At 44.4% G+C, this 23,603-nt stretch overlaps 1 protein-coding gene across 2 annotated transcripts in view; it reads left to right on the forward strand.

Moving 5' to 3' along the window:
* LOC309549185 (ALK tyrosine kinase receptor-like) overlaps positions 1-23,603 on the forward strand; it is a 1,241,121-nt gene that overhangs the window by 970,157 nt on the left and 247,361 nt on the right. For both annotated transcript variants that reach the window (XM_082249296.1, XM_082249297.1), the window contains 2 exons: positions 8,910-9,017; positions 16,108-16,208. In XM_082249296.1, coding sequence (XP_082105422.1) covers positions 8,910-9,017; positions 16,108-16,208 — 209 coding nt within the window. The remainder of the gene's footprint in view (positions 1-8,909; positions 9,018-16,107; positions 16,209-23,603) is intronic.

Here is a 23,603-nt window from a genome sequence, read left to right on the forward strand (position 1 = left end):
ATATTGGCCAGCCAGTCATGTGAGGGGTCGAACCAAGTCTCCGCTATTCCCACAAGGTCTATGTCCTCCTCATGTACTAACATTTCCAACTCATCCATTTTATTAGCTAGGCTCCTGGCATTAGCATATACCCCTCTTAGTTTTACGGTAGTTAAACGTGATTGGTTATGTTTATTCCTGTTTGGTCTGAGGTTCTCCCGCACAGACCTACCGATTGACGTTGTGGACCTACTGTCGCTGCTGACCCTACCACTGCCTTCAGTCCTTTGCTCCCTCCTGACTGATTCTACTTCTGAGCCCTCCCCCCGTCTCCTAGTTTAAAAACCCCTCCAACTTGGTGGCCATCTTTCTCCCCAAAAGAGCTGTACCGCCCCCATTAAGATGCAGCCCATCCTTACTAAAGAGCCGGTTGCCGACTGAGAAGTCAGCCCAGTTCTCCAGGAACCCAAACCCCTCCTTCCTACACCAGTTCCTCAGCCACTTGTTAACTTTCCTAATCTCCTTCTGCCTCTCCTGTGTGGCTCGAGGTACAGGCAGTATTTCAGAGAAAACCACCTTGGACGCCGCCACCTTGGACTGTGATACTCAGCTCCTTCTAGACATTTACTGGTGTGGTTACAAACATGGTGAAGTCAAGAGAATGGTCCAGGAAGACAAGAGAAGAGGTGATTACTCTTCACAGGAAGGGCAATGGCTATAAGAAGATTGCAAAGATATTAAACATACCAAGAGACACCATAGGAAGCATCATTCGCAAATTCAAGGCAAAGGGCACTGTTGAAACGTTACCTGGTCGTGGCAGAAAGAAGATGCTGACTTTCGACTGCTGTGCGCTACCTGAAGCGTAGAGTGGAGAAAAGTCCCAGTGTGACTGCTGAGGAACTGAGAAAAGATTTGTCAGATGTGGGTACTGAAGCTTCTGCTCAGACAATACGGCGCACAATGCGTAATGAAGGCCTCCATGCCAGAACTCCCAGGCGCACCCCCTTGCTGTCTCCAAAGAATAAGAAGAATCGACTGCAGTATGCCAAAAGTCATGTGGACAAACCACAGAAGTTTTGGGATAGTGTTCTGTGGACTGATGAAACAAAATTAGAACTGTTTGGTGCCCATGGATCAACGCTATGTTTGGAGGAGGAAGAACAAGGCCTATGAAGAAAAGAACACCTTGCCTACTGTGAAGCATGGTGGGGGGTCAATCATGCTTTGGGGCTGTTTTGCTTCTGCAGGTACAGGGAAGCTTCAGCGTGTGCAAGGTACCATGAATTCTCTTCAGTACCAGGAGATATTGGATGACAATGTGATGCAGTCCGTCACAAACCTGAGGCTTGGGAGACGTTGGACCTTTCAACAGGACAATGATCCCAAGCATACCTCCAAGTCCACTAGAGCATGGTTGCAGATTAAAGGCTGGAACATTTTGGAGTGGCCATCAAAATCACCAGACTTAAATCCGATTGAGAACCTCTGGTGGGACTTAAAGAAAGCAGTTGCAGTGCACAAGCCTAAGAATGTGACTGAACTGGAGGCTTTTGCCCATGACGAATGGGCAAAGATACCCGTAGATCGCTGCAAGACACTTGTGTCAAGCTATGCTTTACGTTTAAAAGCTGTTATAACTGTAAAAGGATGTTGTACTAAGTACTAAGATTGAATGTCACTTGGGGGTTGAATAAAACTGATAATGATGTGAGCACAGAAAAGACATTTGTGGTTATTTCATTATAAATGTTATGTTATATTTGTCTGACCTACACGTGCCTCTTTGATTTAATTGTAAGCAGGATGACTGAATGATCAAAATCAATGTCAAACTGGCCAAAACAATCAATTTCAGTGGGGGTTGAATAATTTTGAACACAACTGTATATTTTTTTAGCAAAGACTCTGGAGAATAAAATGGCGGTCATTGCAATATTTTTTGTCATGCGGTTCTTGCGCAGCGGTCTTTAAAACGCGATTTTTTTGGAAAAATTACAAAAAATCACATTTCACTGCACTTAATAAAAACTAAACAGTAATGTTAGCCCATTTTTGTATATTGTGAAAGATGATGTCACGCCGAGTAAATAGCTACCTAACATGTTACGGTTTAAAATTGCGCACACTCGTGGAATGGTGAAAAACTACGGTCAATAGAAATCTCAATAGGCGACGATTTAAAATTTTTCAATGGTTACCAGTTTAGAGTTAGAGTGTAGCTCTTTTTTTTAATTATTGCTCACGCTCTGGCGATCGCGGCGATACCTCACATGTGTGGTTTGAACAGTGATTTCATTCATGGCTCGACTTCCATATACATTTTCTTTCGTGCGCGAGCTAACGGCGATACATTTTTTTTTCCTATTTATTTTATTTATTTTTTAACTTTATCACAGGTTTTTAAAAAAAAATAAAAATCTGATCACTTTTATTGCTGTCACAAGCAATGTAAACATCCCTTGTGACAGCAATATGTAGTGACAGGTACACTTTATGGAGGGATCGGCGGTCTAAAAGACACCAAGCCCCTCCACTGCACTTCAACATATTCAAAACGCAGAAAACGGCATTTTTGAATACACTGCTTTTTTTAATCTGCCGCCTTTTGCAGCAGAGTAACCTGGACGTGACGTCATGGACGCCGCCTCCGGGTTACGTCATCGGAGACCCGATCAAAGCCACATCCGGCTTAGATCGGGACTCCATCCAGGACATGCCGGCTGGTTGCTCGGGTCTCCCGGTGGGACGGGAGACCCGGGCAGAGCGGCAGAAGGCGGGGGGATGTCCCCTCCCGTTCGCCCAGGTAGTGGTCGAGCGGTTCCCGAGCCGCATCGGTTGTTACCGCCGGAAAGCCGACCGCCAGCTCTAAACAACGGTACCGGGATGGTGCCTCTAGCTAGAGGCATCACCCCGGTATAACACCGCAAAGTCAGCCGACGTAGGGGTACGTCACTTTGCGGTAAGTGGTTAAGCAGTTTCAAATAAAATAATTTACTTCCACACTGCACCAGAAGTGACATCATAACGTCACTCCGGTCCTTCAAGACCATAGAGGCGATCAAAGACGATCTAGTCTTTTATCTCCTCTGTGACCAGCCTGCGCCACCATCTGATTGTTTCTCGGGTGCGCCAGTAAAAAGGATAAGCCCGAGAAACACCAGTTAGGCCCATGGTGCAGCCCTTCCCGATCTCCCTCATCCCATCCCAGACTGAAGCTCCGCTCCAGATACTCTCTGCTCACTGGGCGGGCCAGGCTGGACAGCGCCTGCTGCACCGGGTTCCAAAACTGGCCAGCCGTGGACTGCAGGGGGGAGCCATGGCACGGAGCCGGCCTCTGCTCGGACACTATCCAAGCTGGAGGGGCGGCCTCGTCCTCCTCCGCATCCTGAACTCAGCAGGACACCAGTGGGGACTTTTTACTCCTTTTCACCAGGAAGCCTGCTGCGGAAGCGGTGCGGCCTTTTTACGGGGTATCAGAGTGGCCCGGAGAGGCAATTGCCACCTGGCCCAGTTTGCCCCTGCTACATGAAAATACCACATTACAATGGCAATCTGGGACACCCTTCTTGTCCAAAATGTACCACTAACTACTTGCCAACCGCCAGCAGTACATATACTGCAGCAGGTCGGCACTGTCCCCACGAAACGACGCGCCTGCACCCATTCACCACAGGGGGAGCCAATCAGCAGGTCCGGTGGCTGCGAGTGCCACCGGGCACCCGCGATCGCTCCCCGTGGAGACAGAGCAGCGATCTGCCATTGTAAAAATGGCAGACCACTTTTCTGTCAGCAATGAACACAGGGATCCTCCTATTTGAGAACACAGGTGTTCATGCTAAAAGCCCATACCCCAGTTAGAAAGCACCCCCTAGGGACACATTTAACCCTTTGATCGCCCCCTGGTGTTAACCCCTTCCCTGCCTGTGTCATTATTACAGTGACAGTGCATATTTTTAGCATTGATTACTGTAGTAATGTCACTGGTCACCCCCAAAAGTGTCAGTTAGGGGTCCGATCTGTCGCAGTCCCGCTAAATTCTAGTAAAAAAAAATAAATAAAAAAAATAAAAATGACATAAATCTTTCCCCTGCAACAGGGAAATGGTCTGGTGCCATCTGTAGACCACCTCCATCCCAAAATCAACAGAAAAAGAGAAAAATTGGCCCGAGGGACTTTACATGAGGTGGGTAAATGTGGCTGGAAATAACAAAAAAGATGAATAAATGGAAAAAGTATCCTTTATTACAAAAAGTTGCAGAAAGTATAAAAATGGATACCATTGTGCACCTCAAAACGCTTGAAATGGCAAATTGAATTGGAGGTCTTACAATACATATATGCATATAAATAACATACATATCGGTATGCATGGTAGTACAGTACATCTTGGTCTCAAAGGTAAACATATGATATTATAATAATATAACAACATATAATTATAATGCATCTTGGACTGACGCGTTTCGCAAGTTAAATCTTTCCCCTGGTTTGTTGCGCAAACCAATCAAAATACGTTTATTGGGATTTTTTTTACCAGAAATATGTAGTAGAATACAAATTGGCCTAAAATGATGAAAAAATTTGATTTTAATTTTTTTCTTTATTGGATATGTTATATAGCAAAAAGTAAAAATAATCGTTTTTTTCTTTTTCAGAAATGTCGCCCTTTTTTTATAGTGCAAAAATAAAAACCCCCTAGGTGATCAAATACCACCAAAAGAAACCTCTATTTGTGGGGAAAAAAGGACATCAATTATATTTGGGTACAGCGTCGTGCAACCGCGCAATTGTCAGTTAAAGTAACGCAGTGGTGTATCGCAAAAAATGGCCTGGTCATTAAGAGAGAAAACCTTCCAGTCCAGAAGTGGTAAAGTCCACCTAGTAGCTGCTTGATCAATTTGGACAGCAAACATCAGGACAAAACCGACGCGTTTTGGAAGTTTCCTTCTTCGGGGGGGAAGAAAGGAGTACGCCATGTGCTGTATATTGATAAGAATAGCATAGCATTGAACGCAGGTTAAAATTACACATGTATCAGGCTGCCAAACACTTCAAGGAACGAGGCGCCTCACGGACCACTACACACGCTGGGGCCTCCATGTGTCCAATATGTGAGAGGAGGTTCAGCTATCAAGTCAGCCAGAGACACCTCGTGCCTCGAACCCCCGCTGGGCGAACAAGCATTTGGCATCCTGATACATTTGTGATTTTACCCTGCATTTAATGCTATGTTATTCTTACAAATGTACAGCACATGACATACCCCTCTCTGCCCCTGAAGAAGGATTTTCGATTTGTCCTGATGTTTTCTGTCCAGATTGATCAAGCCACTACAAGGCGGGCTGAACTGGTACATCTTGGACAAGAAGGGCACCCCAGATCCCCATTGTAATGTTTTGTTGCTGGCCCTGACACTGTCTAGGACTTTTTGCTGGCCCTGGCACATGCTGTTTTTTTTGTTTTTTGCCTTGCTAAGCCCTGACACATGCTGGAACTCATTTCTGGCCCTAACACTTGCTGGGACTTATTGTTGGCTCTGACATTTGCTGGGACTTATTGCTGGCCCTGACACTTGCTGGGACTTATTGCTGGCCCTGACACTTGCTGGGACTTGTTGCTGGCCCTCACACTTGCTGGGACTTATTGCTGGCCCTCACACTTGCTGGGACTTATTGCTGGCCCTCACACTTGCTGGGACTTATTGCTGGTCCTGACACATGCTGGGACTTGTTGCTGGTCCTGACACTTGCTGGGACTTATTGCTGGCCCTGATATTTGCTGGAACTTATTGCTGGCCCTGACACTTGCTGGGACTTATTTCTATCCCTGACACTTGCTGGGACCTATTGCTGGCTCTGACACATAATGGGAGTGATTGCTGGCCCTGAAACTTGCTTAAACTTATTGCTGGCCCTGACATTTGCTGTGACTTATTGCTGGCCCTAACACTTGCTGGGACATATTGCTGGCCCTGACACTTGCTGGGACCTATCGCTGGCCTTGACACATGCTGGGACTTATTGCTGGCCCTGACACTTGCTGGGACGTATTGCTGGCCCTGACACTTGCTGGGACCTATCGCTGGCCTTGACACATGCTGGGACTTTTTGCTGGCCCTGACACTTGCTGGGACCTATCGCTGGCCTTGACACATGCTGGGACTTATTGCTGGCCCTGACACTTGCTGGGACCTATCGCTGGCCTTGACACATGCTGGGACTTATTGCTGGCCCTGACACTTGCTGGGACCTATCGCTGGCCTTGACACATGCTGGGACTTATTGCTGGCCCTGACACTTGCTGGGACTTATTGCTGGCCCTCACACTTGCTGGGACTTGTTGCTGGCCCTGACACTTGCTGGGACTTATTGCTGGCACTGACACTTGCTGGGACCTATTGCTGGCATTGACACATGCTGGTACTTATTGCTGGCCCTGGCACTTACTGGGACTTATTGCTGGCCCTGACACTTGATTAAAAAGTTATTGCTGGCCCTCACTAAGACATATTGCTGGCCCTGACACCTAAAGGGAACTATTGCTGGCCTTGATACCAATGCTGAAGGTTATTGCTGACACTGATTCTAGTGCAAGGAGGTTATGACATCTATATGCTGCACCTTGTGGAGTATGATCTGTAGTGCTGGGAGTACAGAGTAGGGATCTGGGTACTTTATGCTGGAGAGAGATAAGTACATAGAGTCAACGGGGCTTTGTCACAAGCTTTAAAGACTAATATGAGGCAGGAACATGATGGTGGGAAGTAGGAGGATCAGTTTGGGAAGCCATGGAAAGGGTAAAGCGTTTGTTACCCCAACACTTCATATTCCTGATACAGTATGTGGCTGCTGTACCGTGTACTGGTATGAGAAAGTATCCTGTTCTCTATGTGAAATCCCTGGTGTCCCTGCCAGTCCCCTCTGCTTTCCTATTGAAAACTGACCACACTAAGCCAAAGAGCACACTGTGGTCAAATCTCTAGCTATGCTGGGAACTCAGCCCACTCTCTTCCAATGGTCAGACTTGTCCTGACACCCCTCAGCTGCACAGCCATTCACTGTGAAGCTCAGAGTGCTGCTGCTTCTCCTCCCCCAGCTCTTCTGCAGCTGAGAACAGAGGGAATGTTATGTGATCACTTATAAAAAAGGGGGAAAAGGGTGTTTGTAATGTTTTTTTGTTTTTTTTTTTATCTATACAAAAATGTTTTGCCTTTTATTTCTATTTTAAACTGAATGGGTTGTTTTTTAAGGTGATCCTTTACAATCACTTTAAGATGAATGGAATGACATCATAGAAGGTGTAGGAAGATTGGGATAGATAGAGGACAATGGAAGAGACGTTAGATGACATGGTAAGGGAAGTGAGGTGAAGAGGGAAGACATGAGATGTTCACACTAAACATGATGGTGCAGCAGAGCAACCCTAGGATGATGAGGGAAGCTTTCTAATCGTGGCCCTGGATGTCAGCTTCTTCTTATACCAATAGAACTGGGAATATTGTTATTCTAAGTACCCCCCAGGATCATAATTTAGTTAATACCGGCTAATCTTCACATTTCCTTTGATAGGCTAACAACGCTCTTCTTTCTGTAGTAATACCACTAAAGAGTTCTCACCCTAATACTGCTGACCCTTCATAGTCCTACCAGGGGATTAGCATGCTCTGCAGCCGTTTAGATTGACAGACTATTACTCTGTCTGCAGGAGCTGAGGGGGAAGGATGGAAAAAATAACTAGAAGCATTAGAAGGACTTTAAATATCTTTAAATATCAGCTAAACCAAACATTTTCTTTTTATTCAGAATATATGAGAAAAAAATATATAATATAAATATATATATATATATATATACAGTATCACACCCTCTTTATTTGTCTTGTTAACCACTGTCACTGAGAGTGAAAGGAAATCCCAAATTTTGGGTTGTCACCAGAGCAGAAATAGAAAGAAGATTTTGCAATGTGGACATTATGTTTGGTAACAAATTGGTGAACCGTTATGGAATTTAGAATACCCGGTGTATATATATATATATATATATATTTATATATACAGTGCCTTGCGAAAGTATTCGGCCCCCTTGAACTTTTCGACCTTTTGCCACATTTCAGGCTTCAAACATAAAGATATAAAACTGTAATTTTTTGTGAAGAATCAACAACAAGTGGGACACAATCATGAAGTGGAACGAAATTTATTGGATTTTTCAAACTTTGTTAACAAATAAAAAACTGAAAAATTGGGCGTGCAAAATTATTCAGCCCCCTTAAGTTAATACTTTGTAGCGCCACCTTTTGCTGCGATTACAGCTGTAAGTCACTTGGGGTATGTCTCTATCAGTTTTGCACATCGAGAGACTGAAATTTTTGCCCATTCCTCCTTGCAAAACAGCTCGAGCTCAGTGAGGTTGGATGGAGAGCGTTTGTGAACAGCAGTTTTCACTTCTTTCCACAGATTCTCGATTGGATTCAGGTCTGGACATTGACTTGGCCATTCTAACACCTGGATATGTTTATTTGTGAACCATTCCATTGTAGATTTTGCTTTATGTTTTGGATCATTGTCTTGTTGGAAGACAAATCTCCATCCCAGTCTCTGGTCTTTTGCAGACTCCATCAGGATTTGTATTATGATTGAAGAATAAGTATCATTTAGTATCACTTTAGGTCCCTACAGGACATTGGGTAAATCCCCCTAATGAGGTCACTAATTGGCTGATGAAACCTCCCCCCCCCCCCAACCAATGATGAGTCTTCAGTCTCCATCCAAAACTACAAACGATGGGATGGATTTGCCCTTTATGATCAGATTGTGTTCTGTGTGGCAGTAACAATGTATCATTCTCAGTTCCTGGATTGGATACAATGATGAGACGTGTCCCCGGAGTGCAGATATCTCACATTTTCTCTGTATGTGTCACCTGCAGGAAACCTCCCCCCCGGATTTTACTGTATGTTTGAAGACGGCAGCTGCGGGTGGACGCTGGACCCCCACACATCACTATGGCGGATCGGGAATCTGGAGGACTCGGAAGGTAATGATTCGTGTATTATGGGGAGTCCCAGTTCACATCAGTGCGATGTGATTCAGAGCGCACTGCCCTGCAAATCACATGCGATGTCGGTGCGAAGCGAATTCAGCCATACAGATTGTATGGCTGAATTTGCATCAGATTCGGACACAACTCGCACAGGACCCTTTTTTAGGTCTGGAGCAGAATTGCATGGGTGTTCACACCTATGCGATGCGATTCATGTCTGAACTGACAGTTCGCACTGCGATATGCGAACTGATCTGGGGGTGTCATTAACTCTCTATTGACACCCCCAGCGATTCGCATATGGCGGTGTGAACTGCCTGTGATTTGAATGCGATGCGGGAACACGCAGTGGATTCGCAGGGTTCCCGCATCGCATATATGTGAACCGGGGCTAATATAGGACATGAGGGGATTTATGATTGGACAGTTTTTCCTGTTGGTGTCAATGTTTTTATATTTTCTGTAAATGAACGCTTTATTTTACCCCTCCCTTTTAACCCTTTTGCTGCCAGAGACGATTTTTGGGGGTTTTCTTGCACACGTTACTCTAGGCCTGAAGATTGCCTAAAACCCCCAAAACATGATATATTTTCTGAAGGCAGACACCCAAGAGCAGGGATCCTCAAACTATGGCCCTCCTGCTGTTGCGGAATTACACATTCCATGAGGCATTGTAAAACCCTGACATTCACAGACATGACTAAGCATGATGGGAATTGTAGTTCCTGAACAACTGGAGGGCCGTAGTTTGAAGACCGCTGATCTAGAGAATAAAATAGTGGAAGTTCCAATTTTGTGACGTTGCACGGTATTACCACAAAAGTTTATTAAAAAAAATACACTAAAGTTGATTTTAGGGCACAAAAAGGCGATAAATTACCAAATTTGGTAAAATAGAAAAGAAGAGGTTGCACCGAGTAAGTAGATACCCGAAATGTCAAAACGTTTAATTTGCGTGCGCCTGTGAAATGGCAACAAGCTCCAGTACTAGTGATCGACCGATATCGTTTTTTCGTTGCTGATACCGATATTTTGGCCAATGCATATCAGTATCGGCCGATATTGGACGATATTTCCGTACATTTAAAAAATTGGTTTTTTTTTTGACAGGTACTTTTGTGGAGGGATCTGGGGGTCTTCTGAACTTAAAAGCATTCAAAACGCCAAGTTTGCTGTCATTTTTTCAAATCTGGCACCGCCAGTACCCGGGTTTTTGCATGGAGACCCGATCAGAGCCGAATGCGGCTTTGATCGGGTCTTCGGCGGCCATGGGACGGGAGACCCGGGCGAGCTGTGCGTGCGTGCGGGGGGGGGGGGGGGTGTGACGTCCCCTTCCGCTCCTTGTAATAACAGCCGAACTTCGGCCATGGACGCCGGTACCGGGGTGATGCCTCTAGCTGCAGGCATCACTCAGGTACAAGCAATTTCCTGAAATATCGGCAATATCGGTGACCTCAGGGGCCGATTCCGATATATCAGGGAAAGTGCATATCGGCCCTCGATATATCGGCTTTGCCGATAATCGATCGATCCCTACTCAGTACCCTATATTTTCTAGACGCTATAAAAGCCCCCTATAGTTTATCAGTTTAGTGTTATGGAGGCGGTCTGCTGCAAGAATTATTGCTCTCACTCCGGCATGCGCAGCGATATGTAACATGTAAAAGAAAATATAGGAACCCAATAGGTTCCAAACCCGCGCAAATCAATACCCAAAAAACATAAAGTACAATAATGAGCAAAAAAAATAAAATAAATAAATACATTGTAAAAAATTAAAGTTACACCCAAGCACGTAAAAATTGGGCCCCACATACACGCACATCGGAACGTAAATGCTTGCATCGAGGAGGGTGCCCACGCATGAAAATGTTGATTGATAAACACATGTTACATATCGTGAAAAGAAACAAAGAAACCACGCTCTTACATCATAAAATACATATCACCATAGTAAATAAACAAATAAATAAATACATCTTCATCTAAATTATAAAAAATACATAAAAATTGTAAAGTCCTTATATAACCCCACACGAGAATAACATCCTCAGTGAGTATAGGAAAGGTTCCCTCCACCAGCATGCAGACACACTATACACTCACCAGACTTGATTGACCCCTATTACAGGGAGTCAAATTGCGCATATGGGAAAATCCAAGATGTCATACATGAGGTCACAGGAATGATTTCAAACTGCTGCTGTCATCCATTTAATATGTATATAAATAGCGTATTCAAAGCTCCAGCATTGCTCTATAGAGAGGGAGAGGAAGAAACACTCTCATGGTGCAGTATAGAGAGGGAGAGGAAGAAACACTCTCATGGTGCAGTAAATCAAATCATTTATTTAAAAAAAGTAGGTTGTATTGCACTTACATCAAAGAAGACAGGGATCGTCATGTATTGTATAGAAATCGCCGGTTTGCGCTCCACCTGCGTTCCAGCTGACCAGAAATGACTTTCCTAAAACACCACCCAACGCCGTTTTGTTAGTCTATGAAAAATCATTTTCTGTTAGCTGGAGCGCAGGTGGAGCGCAAACCGGCGATTCCTATACAATACATGCTGATCCCTGTCTTCTTTGATGTAAGTGCAATACAACTTTCTTTTTTAACCACTTCTGGACTGGAAGATTTCCCCCCTTAATGACCAGGCCATTATTTGCGATTCGGCACTGCGTTACTTTAATGGAAAATTGAGGAGTTGTGCAACGCTGTACCCAAATAAAATTGATGTCCTTTTTCCCCCCACAAATAGAGCTTTCTTTTGGTGGTATTTGATCACCTGTGTGATCTTTTATTTTTTGTGCTATAAACAAAAAAGGGCGACAATTTTGAAAAAAAAAAAAATAAAAATGTTTCACTTTCTGCTATATAACATTCCCAATAAAAAAAAAAAAAAATCTAATTTTTTTTATCATTTTAGGCCAATTTGAATTCAGCTACATATTTTTGGTAAAAAAAATCCCAATAAGTGTATATTGATTGGTTTGCGCAGAAGTTATCACATCTACAAACTAGGGGAAAAATATTTATGTAATTTTTATTTATTTTTTCACTAGTAATGGTGGCGATCTGTGATTTTTAGCTGGATTGCGACATTGTGGCGGACAGATCAGACCCCTAACTGACATTTTTGACAATTTTGGGGGGACCAGTGACATTACTACAGTAATCAGTGCTAAAAATATGCACTGTTACCGTAATAATGACACTGGCAGGGAAGGGGTTAACCAAGGGGCGATCAAAGGGTTAAACCTGAGCCTAGGGGGTGCTTTCTAACTGTGGGGGGATGAGTTGTGAAATCAACACAGGGACCTGTGTTCCTAAATAGGAGGAACACAGGAGCTATGTATTGATTCCTGAGAGAACAGCGGTGTGCCGTTTTTACAACAGCAGACCGCCGTTCTCTCTTCATGGGGAGCGATCGCCAGGTTTCCAGCGGCAATCGCGGTCACTGGCTCTGTGGATCGGTTTCCCCGCTGGTTTCCCCGCCGCCCCCAGGATCGCTCCCACGAACCGCCGTATAGGTACGGCGATTCGTGGGAACCTGCCGCTGTATATCGACGATGGCTGGTCGGCAAGTGGTTAAATAAATGATTTGATATACTGCACCATGAGAGTGTTTCTTCCTCTCCCTCTCTATACTGCACCATGAGAGTGTTTCTTCCTCTCCCTTTCTATATGGCAACACTGGAGCTTTGAATACGCTATGGATGCTGCTGTCAATGTCATCCATAAATGGATGACAGCAGCAGTTTGAAATCATTCCTGTGACCTCATGTATGACATCTTGGATTTTCCCATATGTGCAATTTGACTCCCTGTAATAGGGGTCAATCAAGTCTGGTGAGTGTATAGTGTGTCTGCATGCTGGTGGAGGGGAACCTTTCCTATACTCACTGAGGACGTTATTCACGTGCGGGATTATATATGGACTTCTAAATTTTTATGTATTTTTTATAATTTTAATGAAGATGTATTTATTTGTCTATTCGCTATTATTTATTCATTATGGTGATATGTATTTTTTGATGTAAGAGCGCGGTTTCTTTGTTTCTTTTCACGATATGTAACGTGTTTATCAATCAACATATTAGTGCGTGGGCGCCCTCCTCGATACGTTCCAATGTGCGTGTATGTGGGGGTGTGGCCCAATTTTTACGTGCTTGGGTGTAACTTTAATTTTTTACAATGTTTTTTTTTTTTAAACCTAAGTAAAGTCCCAAATGTGATTTTTTTTTTTTTTTTTTTTGGTGACAGGTTATCTTTAGTTAGACATCAGGGGTTCAAAAGGCCCTTGATTTTCCCCCCTGAGCTCTACAGGGAACCCGGAAGTGACATTTTACACATTGCTCCCGGGTCAGCAAGAAGAAGGGGAGGAGAGCGGGCCTGCAGATGGGCGGGCGGAGTCCAGGATACATGGTTGGGGCGCATGAGTGGGGAAGGGGTTGCCTATTACTGGAGGAGGGGGTTGATTAACCCCCCCCCTCTGCTGTCAGGTCTGTATAGGCCCATAGGGTTAAGGGAATCTTAATGCCAGGTGGCAGTGGCAGTATTCCTGATCATGTGACCTCGATGAATGGCTGTGATTTACTGACAGCGCCCGGTCACCTTTTACGATTGGAAGTGGGTGGTTGGGCCACGCATTGTTGGGTCCTTTTTTTTTTTTTTCACATTACTCTGGATTTACCATGAGTGTAGGGATCAGTATATGACAGCTTCCTATTCATTTTATTTTATTTATTTATTTTTTTAAATTATTTATTGTATGGTTGATGGATTTGTGTCTTTTTTCATCCTGACTATGTGAACGGTGACAGCTCGGTCAGGGTGCTGGTAGCACGCAATTAGCGCATTCTCAGCACACAACCACAGAGCCCCCATGGGCAGAAATATGTGGCAGCCCACAGTATTGAGACCCATCCACATATATATATATATATATATATATATATATACGCTGTGCCAGGAGAAGCAGGTTATGTTTTGGATAGCGCTGGGAAGGATTACAACTCCTGCCGGGTTTTTACTGCTACATGGGGGCTCCTTTTGAGAAATGTGTCCTCACTTCCTGTCCCGCCAGATCACCAGGCAGGAAGTTAGAGAAAATCTGCAATAGGGATGCGGACACAAAACAAAAATCCGCCCAAGGTTCCAGCCTTCCCCTACTCTACCGTATTTTAAAACCATGGCAGGCTTTCTAATTAGCAAGCCCAGCATCAACTTTTTATGCCTTCCTCTGGATCAGCTCTGTGTCTATGGTTCTGCATACAGATGTTTGTTCTATTTATTGATTTTTTTTTCTATTTGTTGATTTCGATGGACTTGTGTCAACCAGACAAACTATGTAACTAAATCCCCGATAGGGGCTAATATGTTACACTATAGCTCTGCAGGGACACAGCAGACATGTAGTGGCCAGCAGATGGAGCCATAGTGCACAGTGGGGGACGCAGGCATCTGACACACTAGGAAGTGTCAGATGTTGATGATAATTCAGTGTAGATCGGTAAGAGAGTGAAGGTCGGAGTCAGAGCCTGCTGGGTGCCATGGATTATTCATCTTATTTTACAGGATGGGTTGTTTTTTTATAATATGGTCTCTTCCTACATTTTATGCTGAATCAAAGGAATCATCTGATGAAATTTTGTATGTGTCAGCATTGTGTTCTCCGGATATAATCAGATCACATTTTCTCTCTTCTCTCTTTTCTTTTCTCTCCTCTCTTCTTCTCTTTTTTTCTCCTCTTCTCTTTGTTCTCTCCTCTTATCTCTTCTCTCTCTTTTCTCCTCTCTCTTGTTTCTTCTCTTCTCTCTTCTATTCCATGCTCTCTCTTCTCTCCTCTCTCTTGTTTTTTGTCCTCTTCTCTTCTCTTTTCTATACTCTTCTCTCTCTTTTTCCTTTTCTCCTCCTCTCTCTTTTCTCCTCTTCTCTCTTGTCTCTGTCCTCTCCTCTTATCTCTTCTCTTGTTTATCCTCTTCTACCTTCTATCACCTTCTCTCTCTTCTCTCCACTCTTGTTTCCCCTCTTCTCTTCTGTCCCCTGCTCTCTCTTCTCTCCTCTCTCTTGTTTCTTGTCTTCTTCTCTCTTCTCTTCTTCTTCTCTCCTCTTCTTTTTCTTTCCTCTTCTCTCTCTTTTTCCTTTTCTCCTCTTCTCTTTTTTCTCCTCTTCTCTCTTATCTCCTCCTCCACTCTGTTCTCCCCTCTTCTCTCCTCTTCTCCATTTTCTCCCTTTTCTCCTCTTCTCTCTTTTCTCCTCTTCTCCCTTTTTCTCCTCTTCTCTTTTCTATCCTCTTCTCTCTCTTCTCAACTCTTTTCTCTTCTCTTCTCCTCTCTTCTCATTTCTTTTCTCATATTCTCTCTTTTCTCCTCTTCTCTTCTTTCTTCTTTCCTTCCCTCTTTTCTCTTATTCTTTCTTTTCTCTTCTTCTCTCCTCTTTTCTGTTCTCTCCATCTCTTTTCTGTTCTCTCCTCTCTCTTTTATCCCCTCTTTTCTCATCTCTTCTCCTTTTTTCCTCCCCTCTCCTCTCCTCTTTTCCTCTCCTCCTCTTTTCCTCTCCTCCCCTTTTTCCTCTCCTCCCCTTTTTCCTCTCCTCCCCTTTTTCCTCTTCTCCCCTTTTTCCTCTTCTCCCCTTTTTCCTCTTCTCTCCCCTCTTTTTTCCTCACCTCTCTTTTCTTTTTCCTCTCCTTTCCACTTCTCTCCTCTCTTTTTCCTCTCCTCTCTCTTTTTTCCTCTTCTCTCCTCTCTTGTTTCTACTTCTCTCCTCTCCTCTCTTTTTTCTCTTCTCTCTCTTTCCTCTCCTCTCTTTTATTTTTCCTCTTCTCTCCTCTTTTTTCCTCTCCTCTCTTTTTTCCTCTCCTCTTTCTTTCCTCTCCTCTCTCTTTTTTTCCTCTTCCCTCCTCTGTTTTTTTTTCTCTCCTCTCTTTTTTCTTCTCCTCTGCGCTCCTCTCCTCCCCTCTCTTTTTTCCTCTCCTCTTTTTTTTTTCTCCTCCCCTTCCCTCTCTTTTTTCCCTTTCCCTCCTCTGTTTGTTTTTTCCTCTTCTCTTCTCTCCCCCCCCTCTCTTTTCTTGGTCACACAGATTCTGTGCTCCTCCTGAACACCAGAGACTCACCGATGTCGCAGAGTTCTGTAATGACCAACGTGCTCTACCCATCCCCCCTGAAGAACGCCACCTGCGAGGTAAGTGACATCAGGGTAGAAAATCTGTACTGGAATGAAATGGTCGGAACCCAACAAAGAGCGACCCGACTCTATTATAAGGAAGAGAGGTCATGTGGCTTCATACAAACACCTCCTCTACTTATTAAAGGGGGGGCCCCCCCTTTTCCTTTTATCATAATATTTGGGACGTGGATACCATTATTTTCAATATCCCATTTGTATATTCCCTATTTGAGCTTGTCGTTTATTACTCTACTTATTAAAGCCGTATAAACCCAAAAGCAAACATTTATTACATTGCAGCTGACCGATTGTTAGGTGTGATGCCTGCATTCATTTTCTTTTTTTTAGGCTTTCTTTCTTCTATTTTCATCTCCGGCCAGCAAGTCTGTTGTTTTTCACAAACAAAACACAGAATGTAGCCTTTTACATGGATGAGACAAACCATTATAACACTGGCAGGGGTGCTTACAATGATTATCTTTTTTTTTTTTCATTTATGTAAAACCTTGAGAGCCGGTTCACACTGAGGCGACCTGGTCGCCTGACAGGTTGCTGTAGGTCGCCTGCCATAGAGAAGCTGTGGACCCATTCTAATAGGAGCGACACAAGTCGCTCCGACTTAGAAAAAGGGTCCGGAACTTCTTTGGGGCAACCCGGAGCGACCTGCATTGACTTCAATGTTATGAAGTCCGTGCCGGCCGCTCCGAGGTCGCGGTGCGAGCTGCGCACCGCGACTTCACAGGTCGCCACTGAAAGTCGGGTCGCTCATATGTGAACCGGCTCTTATCCCAAAAGGAAAAGAAAAAAAAAACTGCTGTAATTGATTATGATTGAACTGTGAGCTGGAGTTTGGCTTCAATTTGTTAGTGTATCTAAATCTGCTGGTCTATCCACACTCCCCTCCCCCCACAGACTGACAATGCTGCTGTCTAAAGGTGGCCCTCCCTGTGCTCCTTCCTCCAGAGTGTGGGGGTTGCTCTAATACAGGAGGTGTGTTACTGGCCAGATCACCAGGTCAAATAAGAAGGGGGGAAAAAAAAAAGAAAACAAATGCAGCCCCCACATCTATTAATTGGTTTTGGGTTCAGTACTGCTTTACCTGCGCCCAGGGGGGTAACTACAGGGGTTGCAATTGCAACCGGGCCCCATGCTCCAGGGGGCCTGTGCGGCTCCCCTGTACACCTGGATAGGAGGGGCGGTCGGAGCAGCATGTAGAGAAATCACTGTCCTTCTTCCTCCTGTAGCTGCAGGAGGAAAATGGAGGAGATTGGTTCCTCTGTATGCTGCCCCCGCCACTCCTCCTATCCAGTTCACTTGTGTTCTGCTGTCTCTGGGCCCCTGTGTGCTCCCCTTGTCCCCCCCACTGTATTTCCGGCTTCCTCCCTCCCCTCTCCTGCCGGTTGCTGCAGGGGATGTGTCACAATAGAGAACCTGGAAGGGGTCGGTAAATATGTAATTTACCAGCTCCTTCCTTTTCTGAATGGACAGAGTCATAGTCAGTCACATTGTAAAAAAATAAGATAAAATAATAAAAAATAATACAATTAAAATACCAAAAAATAAAAACTACTGACACCAGTCGGTGAACTTCCAGGGTCGCAAAGGTCACACTTGCGACCGGGCCCTGACATTCCACCACCATGGGGAGGCCCCAAGATGGCAGGAAAGGAGCCCACTGCAGAACTTGTACAAGGGTCCTGCTGCAGGGACCATAATAAAGGGCCCCACAACGAGAGTAAAGGGCCCCAGGATCAGGGGGAAGAGCCCCAGGCTTGAAGGGAAGGGCCCCGACCATGGGTCTGGGGGGGCCTTCATGGTTTCTTGCACCGGGGCCCTGAAGGTTCTAGTTACACCTCTGCCTGCGCCGTCTTTATACTGCGCCTCATTTTGTTTCCCACCCTTTAATGCATCTCACCTCTTTCATTGTCTGCACTTTCCGGCTCTAAATAAAACTGACAACACACGTTCAGCTCTAATTTGTTCTAGAAATAAACCGCAGGTAGCCGCGGCCATGAATAATATATAAAGTACAACTGGCGGTATAGAAAACCGCAGCAACAAGATTTTACATATAAAAAAAAAGCTCTTTAATCATTAAATCCCCCCACAGGGGCCTCTTTGTTCCATTGAAGAGATCTGAAATACGTTCTGACTCCGCTCCCGTGAAACGCTCCGTGCGGCCGTGCTCCTTGATTCATCAGCTTTTTGTGTAGCGGTAATTAAACCGACGCCGCCAACACAATATTTTTACCGCTCCCTTCGGGATTGCGTAATGTAAATATTAGCCGATGAGCGAAAAACAGAATTCTCCTCATTTTCTCTGTGTATGGTGGAAACTTTTGTTGGCTGTGATTGGCAGTGTAAGGGGCTGAGATTGTCAGTAATGGCTGAATGGTAGGTGGGCGGAGCTGGGAACTTCTAAGATCTCCCTACTGGGGTTCCCAAGATATTCAACCTGCATTATTGGCAGTTTAAGGTTCTGAAGTTGTCATTATTGGCAAAATGGTAGGTGGGCTATGCTGGGAACTTCTAAGATCTTCCTACTGGGGTTCCCAAGATATTCAACCTGCATGATTGGCAGTGTAAAGTGCTGAGGTTGTCAGTAATGGCTGAATGGTAGGTGGGCGGAGCTGGGAACTTCTAAGATATCCCTACTGGGGTTCCCAAGATATTCAACCTGCATGATTGGCAGTGTAAGGTGCTGAGGTTGTCAGTAATAGCGAAATATTAGGTGGGTGGAGCTAATCCATGAAGTCCTCTGATATTTAGCGGTAGGATAATCTCAGCGTGCCCCAGCTTTGGCTGGATTCTACAATGTTAGGATCTGAACCCAGGACCTCTGCTGTGTCTGGCAGTTACTCTTCCTGCTGAGCCATTTGAAATGCTGGACAGCTCCCTGGCTAATTCCTTGGATAATCTTACCTTGTTTCTTGTTTCTGGTGGACCTTGAACTTTTTGCTCCTCCCATGAACTTCCTATTTAAGCCACACCTCTGCACTTCCTGTTTGGCAGAATTTTGTGCTCTCTCCAACCGATATCTCGCTCTTGTCACTCCTGCTGCTGTCCGTATCCCCACTACCACTCGTTACTGATCTTGTTTCCTGACACGTTTCTGCTTGATCCCAACATGCAACCACTTGTTACTGACCTTAGGCTTGTTTACTGACTACGCCTCTGTTTCCCTACCTGCTTTATCTGCTGCTGGACCACAGCTTGCTCACCTTCTGGTTGGGCGATCCTGAGGACTGTGACCTGGAGTTAACATGAAGCAAAACCATCTCCACCATCTGAAGCTCTGGTGAACAATAGTTAGTGCTTAGATCCCGAACCTTGGGTGAGCCTTCATCATCAGCCAAGGTGACCTGCTTGTAAGCCTTTCTGCTGGTTGGTGGGAGCCTCTTTATTACTATAGCTACTGGTCTCTGAGTCTGACAGAATGATGGACTATGAGAGTAGCCTATGCAAAGACTCTGACTCAAGAAACTGGCAACATTGTTGGACCGTGTGTTTTATAGTTGCTAGGAATAGGTCATAGAAGTGAATACAGCAGGGAAGTTCATGTTGGTTCTCAAAGTTTCACTGTGGCACCAGAAACGTTCATGGTTGTTCAGTAATACATAAAGTAAGGGTGCAGTGTGAAAAGCTTCAAACCGTACCAGCCAATCAGAAACCCCCTACCGCTGATCTGATTTCGGGATGTGCATGTCATATTATGCATTGCAGCATTTTACTCAATCTCTGCATATTGACTTCTCTTTATCGCCTCAACATGATTAAATTTTCAAGTCCTTGATGAACCATATGGGTACTGCTGAGTGTAATTAACGTTTAATTAAGAAAAGCATATGCCTGCCACTTTACAGCACTACAGATACAAATGCATTGCGCCATGTTGTCAGAACTCAGGAGTAAATAACCTGAAATAAAGAGGACCTGTTACAGTAGTCCTTGAACAGAAAAGAAAGTTCTGCAATAAAAGACAAAGGAAGGAGATTTCACCTAAAACATATTTAACCAATTCAAAACCGGGCACTTTCATATTGCTCTATCACTGCTCACTGGTCACGAGACTATCAAAGAATTAATGGTGGTTAGGCTCTGTATGTGCCACATCCCTTGTATAACATAAAAAAAAGATTCCCCTAAATGGTTGGGACTTTAATGGCTCAAGCAAGTCACGAGACTGGTCACTGGTCACGAGGCTGGTCACCGGTCAGGAGACTGGTCACCGATCACAAGTCTGGTCACCGATCACAAGTCTGGTCCCTGGTCACAAGTCTGGTCCCTGGTCACAAGTCTGGTCCGTGGTCACGAGTCTGGTCCGTGGTCACGAGTCTGGTCCGTGGTCACGAGGCTGGTCACTGGTCACGAGGCTGGTCACTGGTCACGAGGCTGGTCACTGGTCACAAGACTGGTCACGAGACTGGTCACGAGACTTGAGACTGGTCCCTGGTCATGAGTCTGGTCCCTGGTCACGAGTCTGGTCACTGGTCACGAGTCTGGTCACTGGTCACGAGTCTGGTCACTGATCACGAGTCTGGTCACTGGTCACGAGTCTGATCACTGGTCACGAGTCTGGTCACTGGTCACGAGTCTGGTCACTGGTCACGAGGCTGGTCACCGATCACGAGTCTGGTCACCGATCACAAGGCTGGTCACTGATCACGAGGCTGGTTACTGGTCATGAGTCTGGTCACTGGTCACGAGGCTGGTCACTGGTCACGAGGCTGGTCACTGATCACGAGGCTGGTCACGAGTCTGGTCACTGGTCACGAGTCTGGTCACTGGTCACGAGTCTGGTCACTGGTCACGAGGCTGGTCACTGATCACGAGTCTGGTCACTGATCCCGAGTCTGGTCACTGGTCACGAGGCTGGTCACTGATCACGAGTCTGGTCACGAGGCTAGTCACTGATCACGAGGCTGGTTACTGGTCACGAGACTGGTCACTGGTCACAAGACTGGTCACTGGTCGCGAGACTGGTCACTGGTCACGAGATTGGTCAACGGTCACGAGGCTGGTCACTGATCACGAGGCTGTCACCTTTCAGGAGACTGGTCACCGATCACAAGACTGGTCACAAGACTGGTCACCGGTCAGGAGACTGGTCATCGGTCACAAGACTGGCCAGTCTATCCCTATCATGACCAAAGCCCGGATTTCCTCACCTAAAGCTCTTGGTACTTCATATAACCAATTCAATACCGGGCACTTTTACTCCCTTGATGCCCAGGCCAATTTTCAGGGCTGTCACACTTTGAAAGACAATTGCGTGGTCATGCTACACTGTACTCGTATACATTTTTTATAATTTTATTCACACATATAGGATTTTCTTTTAGTGGCATTTAATCACCACTAGGGTTTTTTATTTTTTGCTAAACAAACTAATAAAGACCGAAAATTTTGAAATAGGAAACACATTTTTCTTTGTTTCTGTTATAAAATTTTGCAAATAAATATTCTTTCTTCATACATTTAGGCCAAAATGTATTCTGCTACATTTCTTTGGTGAAAATAATCCAAATTAGTGTATATTATTTAGTCTGTAGGAAAGTTATGGAGTCTACAAACGATGGGATATATCTGGAAATCGATCAATCCTGATGTACTGACTGATCTCATTTCTTTAGGCCCAAAATTGCCAGGGCAGTATACAAATACCCCCCAAATTACCCTTTTTTGGAAAGTAAACAGTTAGAGGTGTTTAGTATGGGGCATGGTGAGTTTTTGACTTTTTTTTTTTTTTTTGTCACAATTTTTTGGAAAATGAAGAAATAAAAAAAAAGTTTTTCACAACTTTAAATTTTTTTTATTTTTTTTATTTTTTTTTACATACTGTTACCAGTGCAGTACAGAATCATTAGAAAACCCAAACTGGTTTGGCTGTGATCAGGGACACTGACTGGTGACCATATGTAAAAAAAAAAAAAAACTAACTTTTTTAAAATAATTTTTTAAATATCTTTTCTTTTTTTATTACATTTTGTTCTTTAGTTTTTACATTTTTTTTTATACATACTATGACCAGAGCAATACAGTGTTACCATAGTAACACTGTACTTCTTCGGAGAGGTGATCAGGATTCTTTTTTTTTTTCTTTCACAGATTATAATCGATTATAACAGTGATATTCATTGTTATAAGCAACATTTTTTTTTAAAAGAAATCCATTCATTCAGTGTGTATCATTGTGATTAGCTGTGATTGGCCACAGCTAATCACATGGTGCAAATGGGCTGTGATTGGCCTTGTCTGTACCATGTGATCACTGTGACTAATCACAGCAAACAACACAATAATCCTGAATGAATAGCATGAATGGAAGCCATCTATTGGACACAATCATCATGTGATCTGCTGTGATTGGTCACAGAGATCACATGGTACTGGCAGCAGCCCGGTACAGTGATCCGGATGGACACAGTGAGTGTAACTCCGCAGTGTGGCCCACACCAGGGAGGACGTCATAAAATGTCCACCTGGATCTAGTGCTGCCTTCAATTGTCTATAGGCCAGGCAGGAACTGGTTAATTATCAACCAGTTTTGATGAAACGCGTTAGCTGGGTGGAGACTTAGCAGAGTGCATTTTGTGCACCTGAAAAATAGTTGTTCGATTTTTCTGTGCTTTTAATACTTTGGAGTGCATTTTCTCTCCTTCTAATACATTAGTAACTCAAGCCCGAGGAGTAAAGTAGAAGCGGATACTCCGGACAAATAAAAAATGTGGAGTCATGCTTTAACTCCTCTGGGTCTGGCATTGTCTTTTCCCATAGGGCTCATTTATATCACAGCGCATGTGATAATATGCGTTAACCAAACCCAGACTTTAGAGTGCTAGCACAATGCACAGTATTATGCTGCACTGCATAGACCATAGGCCTGTCCCCTGCCTGTATGATGCAGAGGAGGGCCCTTGTGCACTCTGTGGAAGCAATGGTCTCTCTACAGAGGTCCAACGCACCCCCGCTCAGTCAGATCATTAATACTGCTCTATATCAATTGGTCCCAGCAAGGAGTGTGTTGGACCTCTGCAGAGAGACTTCTGATTCTACAAGGATCCTTCTCTGCAGGATACTGGCAGGGGACAAGCTTTTCTACTCATGTTGTGGATGCTTTTTAAAGAAATTTACCTGTAAGCCTTTGCACCTCTTTTGAGTCGATCAAAAGCTGATTTCAACTGAATGGCCAGTTGGGCTTTAAAACTGCATATATCATTGCACCAAAGCATTTTCAATAATTTAAGCATGTTATGGTGTCTTTAATGAATGGAGCTTTACCCATTCTGGTAAACTGAACTGCCAGCCTACACGGTATGGTGAGGGGGACTTAGTGGATGTAAGGTAGAGCTGGGATGATGAGATTTTAATGATCTAGATAAGGGTTTCCAAACATTCTAAACAAAGGCC

Source organism: Pelophylax lessonae, assembly GCF_965119305.1.
Source record: "Pelophylax lessonae genome assembly, chromosome: 3".
NCBI classification, from domain to species: Eukaryota; Metazoa; Chordata; class Amphibia; order Anura; family Ranidae; genus Pelophylax; species Pelophylax lessonae.